Raw genomic sequence first — 5813 nt, forward strand, 5'->3', positions numbered from 1 at the left:
GCAAAACTCCAACTGATCGGCGCGCTTATGTGAACCAGACACGCGCGCGCCCGCGCGCGCAAGCAGGACTTTCACTTCATTTAGAAGAAACGATAAAGCCATTCAAGAAAATTCGTAGGAAATTTTAAGTTCAGCAGCCAATCAACGAGCTTCGGGGAGACATTTTAGAAGCAGAAGGACCGAATTAAAATAATTAAATATTTGGACGCTGAAACCCGCCGCTCCAAAAGTGAATTTAAGGTTTTTGAAGAACTTTTTGTCCACTAAAACTGCCGGTGAAAAGAACCTTCAACTAAAGTGAAATGACTCCTCCTAGGTTTATGTTTTGCTTTGTGCCTTTGGAATAAGTTTAATTGGCATCAGATGCGCGTTAAGATGCTGTAATGAGTGTCGTTCTTTGCCCAGAGGTGCTCATAATGCGCACTGTGATTAAACAGATAATAAAAACGACACAATAAATGACCACATTTTCATTAAAGTCCTCCAACTAAAAGCTGAATTATGTCCCATACCACTTTGTTGTCCAACAACAAACAATGAAATAAAAATATGAAGGAAAAATGGAAAGTTAGTTGCCAGATATGGACAATTTACTATCCTCCCCCTGGTATTTCTTTATAGTTTAGTTTGGGGTTGTTGTTTCAGCTCAGACAAAACTTTGTTTGGCGCGGGCCCGTCTCCTCCCCTTTCCCACATGGAGATCCGTCCACGCTTTCTGTGGGGCAGAGAGCAAAGGAGACACGCTGAAGCGGATGAAAGGGGGAGTGAGAGAAACATTGCGGCGAGGAGGAGAGGCGTGCCAACAATCAAATATTTTGGACGGGAGCACGTCTCGGAGAGCACATGGCAACGCATCAATTACGCAGCGTCACAGAGCCGCTGGGAGAGAATAGGGCCTCCCTGAGGTGTTGCCAACCATTGCTGCTGGTTATTCAGCCCGGATTTATGCAGACTGAGCGGGGAGTCTCGCGCAAGGACAAGGTCCGGACGGACACGCGGCTCGTGCGCCCGGCCACTCGCTGCAGAATGCAGGGATTGAGCTCCAGGGCGCACGCCTTCTCCGTGGAGGCGCTGGTTGGGAAACCCTGCAAGAGGATGAAAGTGTCAGAGAGGCTCGGATCAAGTTCAGATGGAGGCGCCGATGGTACCGTCTGCACCGGTGAGGCACGAGGACGCAAGGACACTTTGGAAAAACAACATAAAATTACCTTTTTATATATATTTTTCTGAATTAAAAGTTTAAACAACTTTTGTTCAGTTTCTTTCAATGTTTATTTTAGGATTTAGAAAACTCTCAGCTCAATATAAAGTGTATGCTGCTAACAAACTTTTCAATTCAATATTTTTAAATTAAACTTTCGCTCAAACTTTTTGAGGAACTTTTGTCAAGTCTAGTTTCATCCCTTTAAGGCCAACGTTCCACCAACCAGGCTCAGCAGGCGGGTTCAGCCCTCAGGAGGCCTGAGGACACTTCCAGTGAGCCGCCCGGACAGACTGACAGACCCGCGTCGGAGGACTCTGAACCGGCCTGCGAGGACAGCGACTGCCGGTCAGACGGAGAGGCCCGGGTGGAGCTGCAGGGCTCCGAACTGTGGAAGAGATTCTACGAGATCGGAACCGAGATGATCATCACTAAAGCTGGCAGGTAGGTTGGAACAGTGTGTGAGATCTGACGTCTGAAGGCATTATATTACATATATTTTGGTGTTTGGAGTCAGTTAGTGAACTATAATAGATAGATCATTATCTGTTTTTTTATGTAACTTAGCAGCTTGTGGTCGCAGGTACAAAAAGCCCCTAAGCACTGCAGCCAATCAGAAATAATCAGAGAAAGTGTCAGTTTGCAGTTATCAGATGAGAAGCACCGCGGAGGCAAACGGCACTGATGTCCTGTTTCACTTTTACGCGCAACACGTCACGCGTTTTGATGTTTGACTCGTTTGAACCTGAAACATAACAGTTGTGGGGGGTTTTGTTTCCTTTACATAAAACATTCTGTTTGTGGATTAAGGTTATTTTGTGTTTTTATTAAAGTAAATTGGTTTGCGCTTACGTGGACCATCAAAGGAGTTATCGAGAAAATCCTTTAAACTGTTTGTTTTCTTCTTTTATATCTAAAGTTATTTTCTTTTAACTGTCACCTATGTCTTCAATGTTTCACATGTAAAGCATTTTAATAATCTGATTTGATAAATATGTGCGTAATTTTTCTCTTGGCTGCCATCAGGAGAATGTTCCCATCCGTGCGCGTCAAAGTGCGCAATCTGGAGCCTTGCCAGCAGTACTACATCGCCATGGACGTGATGCCCGTGGACTCCAAACGCTACAGGTGTGAATCCATTCAGTAATTCTCCAGATGTTCCCTCCTCCCACCTGCTGACCGGCCGCTGCTGCCCCCCCCCCCCCCCCCCTCTCAGGTATGTGTACCACAGCTCGCAGTGGATGGTGGCTGGAAACACGGACCACTCCTGTATTTCTCCACGGCTCTACGTGCACCCGGACTCGCCGTGCACAGGAGAGACGTGGATGCGTCAGGTCATCAGCTTTGACCGGGTCAAACTCACCAACAACGAGATGGATGATAAGGGGCATGTAAGTGACCACAAGGTGCTCCTTATCTGCTGCAGATTCACCTCCAAAGTGCGCGTTTTATTTAGTCATAATGACTTAAATGAGGACCTCATGTTGTGGTTGAGGAGGCTCGAGGAAGCGGCGGAAGGCTTTAGTTTTAAATTTCTCAGCACTGAAGACGAGAAACAAGAAGACACACTTTGCCTCCAAATGTCTTCAAAAGTTAAAAATAAAACACTGTAAACAGTTTTGCAGCCACAAATTCAACATTTTTTAAAGTAATTTACTTTAAAAAAACACTCATGTTTAATATTATCCTGCAGGGAAAAAAATTGAGAAAACAGTACAGAGAAATAAAAAAATGAATTTACATTTTACACAGTGAACTAATGTGAATTTTATTTACACACGATAACCTTTTTTAAAATAAATAAAAAATGTATTCACTTTTTCATTACAATTTCTTGATGAAAGTGTTCATATCATCAATAAGAATCTGCTGAAGTTTCTAAAGCAATGACTAAAAAAGAGCTCTCTCTAAAATAATGAAATCAGTAAAATATTTTATTTAAAAAATGATATAAATGAATGTCAGCCCTTTTTTACTATATTTTAAATTTAAAGGATTTGACTCAACGACATTATATGTCAATGCACCAAATGTGTAGACAGTAAAAGCTGGCATCAGTCAAAAAAGGAGCAAATATTTGGGCTTCATTCCAAATTTTACGCTAAAAGGCTGTTTTTTTGTTTTTTTGTTTATTGGGTGCTTGGAAACCAAACTCCTGAAGTTCATGACTAAACATGAAACCACATCATGACCTGAACAAAAACAGCTGCAACTGTCAGAAATCAGGATTTTACCAGGTAAATAAAGGGGAACGTTTCTGCAGTAAAGATGTGGAAGTGAAGAAGAAAAACAGAATATTATTCTGTTTAAAAGAAATAAATCCCATTGAAAGTTTTCCATCTGTTTTTATAAAGCCCGTTTTTGAGGATATTGATTATTGAATCTGTTTTTCAGTTATGGCAAGAAAAGCTAGAATTTTCAAAAATATAGAAAAACAACAGAAACTTTTTTGTTTTTTAAATCTAAGCTCTGATATGTTTTTTTATTAGATAAATTATTAGAATTTATTAGAACTTAGTTGTGATCTATTTATTAAGATCTCGTTGTGCTTTGGACATATTTTTTCCCCCTCTTGATTGGAAAAAACCAAAGTAAAATTAAAATGAATTGTGAAAAAATGATAGACAAAACAAAGGATTGTGTAGTTTTTTAAGTAAATCATTCCTGCTTTTTTATGTTTTAAATAAAAAATCAAGTGTACAGATATGACATTTTCATAATTGCAGCAGAAATCAGTTGCTGTGCAGTTTTCTGAATTCAGGATGAACTTTAAGGACACACAGAGCCCTGCGTTGTTTGGCCTGAACTCTGCTGATGTTGTCAAACGGTTGAGGCATAAGATGATTTTGTGATGCTTGAAGTGGGTCTGACGCAGACACCTCCATCTGTAGATCATTCTGCAGTCGATGCACAAGTACAAACCACGTGTGCACGTCATCCGGCACGACCCGCGGATGGACCTGTCTCAGATCCGCTCTCTGCCTGCTGAAGGGGTGCACAGCTTCTCCTTCCTGGAAACTGAGTTCACCACAGTGACAGCCTACCAGAACCAGCAGGTAACCCTCAGGAGACCTTCTGGCCAGGCGTCACCCTCTCTGATTTGCAGGGGACGGCCTGCAGCTCAGGTTGTTTGACCTCAGGCGTAAATCATGAAGCCGCTTCCCTGCAGTGTCCTTTCTGCCAGCGCAAAGCAGAGCAGCGGCTGCCAGCTCTCTTCATCAGCAAACGTATTATTATAGAAACTCCATCGAGAGCTCACAGCCCGTTAAAGCGTGAAATAACACACAGCAAACTCCAGAGCTCTCTTCCAACAAGACTGCTTGACATGAGGGCTGCTGGGAGACGCTGTCCCTGAGGGCGGTGGGGTGAAGAATGCCGTTTTCCGCCTCCATGCTGACCTTCTGTGTTCCTCTCTCTAGATCACAAAACTGAAGATCGACAGGAACCCCTTCGCCAAGGGCTTCAGAGATCCAGGAAGGAACAGGTAAAAAAAAAAAACACACTAAAGTCCCCCGCTGAAGGACCTGGGACTGAGTTTGGGTTCAGCCACTGAAATGTGAAGCCGTGTAAAACCTTCACATAAAACCAGCCTGAGCAGTGCAGGATTTCACACCTCTCAGAGCCATCATTTGAATCCCTGAAATAACATTTTTGGGCTGCTTTTACAGTGTGTGTTTGTGGATGCAGGGGGGTTCTGGATGGCCTGCTGGAGTCCTACCCCTGGAGAGGCCCTCTCAGCTTGGACTTGAAGCCTTTCGCGCTCCAGCTCCAAGGTACTTTGCCAGACTGGTTCGAAGTTTTGTGAGTTTTTTTTGTGTTGGTCCTGACTCACGTCTGTCGACAGGCAGTTCGGGTTCGGGCAGCATGAAGAGCCTTTTCCCTCTTCCCTCATCTCCGGCCCTCCTCCCACACTTTGGTTTCTCCTGCCAGGACGCTGCCCTTCACACCCTCGCTCTTCCGCTCTACGGCAAAGCTTCTGCCACCGGCGTTTCCACACCAGGCGGCGAGGCCTTCCTCCTAAACGGAGAGAAACAGAGGAGCTTTCCCCCGCTGCCTCCTCTCTCAGACCTCCCGCTCCTCTCGACGCTCCAGGGGAGGAAACCTCGTCTTCACAGGCCTCTGGGGAGCCTTCCCCCTCTTTACAGCTCCCACTTCCTCCCTGATCTCGCTGAAGCTTCAGGCCCCTGCTGCCTTTACCGCTACAGCCTCCCCCTGAGCTCCCAACTCATTTCCCGGCACCCCAAACTAGCCGAGGACACCTCAGACTCTCTGCTGCGCCAGTTTCCATGGCAGCTAACCGCCAACCACTGCCTCTGACAGCTGGACCACACTCACAGGCAGAACAAGCCAGCAAAACATGCTCATGCAAAGGAGAAATGAGACTGTGGGAAGGATTTTTTTTATATATATGTATATTTAAAAAGGGGGGGTTGGATTTACCAGCACAAAAAAAACTGAGCTAAAAAGAAAATCATTTTAAAGCAGTTTTGATTTGGACTAAATGATTTTTTTAAAGTCAGCAGTAAAACCAAAGGTATGTAGCATGGTAAACTGTTAAAACAAACCTCACAAGTGCCTATTAAAGTATTTTCACGTTCTTGGTAAAACAAAA

General features: G+C 44.2%; 1 protein-coding gene across 2 annotated transcripts; it reads left to right on the top strand.

Moving 5' to 3' along the window:
* The first annotated feature begins 645 nt into the window (after positions 1–645).
* Positions 646–5813, top strand: tbx22 (T-box transcription factor 22). 2 transcript variants are annotated; one of them, XM_078953752.1, is made up of 8 exons: positions 646–1159; positions 1411–1645; positions 2228–2329; positions 2418–2592; positions 4093–4257; positions 4621–4685; positions 4870–4974; positions 5046–5813. In XM_078953752.1, exons 1-8 carry the CDS (start codon positions 844–846, stop codon positions 5362–5364), a joined length of 1482 nt encoding a protein of 493 aa, XP_078809878.1. In that variant the 5' UTR covers positions 646–843; the 3' UTR covers positions 5365–5813. The 2 variants fall into 2 exon arrangements, with proteins under 2 accessions (XP_078809878.1, XP_004073702.2); XM_004073654.5 differs by having other exon boundaries at positions 654–1159; positions 4889–4974.

The sequence above is a fragment of the Oryzias latipes genome, chromosome 10, assembly GCF_053564925.1.
Source record: "Oryzias latipes strain Hd-rR chromosome 10, Olatipes_Hd-rR_3.1".
Taxonomy (NCBI): Eukaryota; Metazoa; Chordata; class Actinopteri; order Beloniformes; family Adrianichthyidae; genus Oryzias; species Oryzias latipes.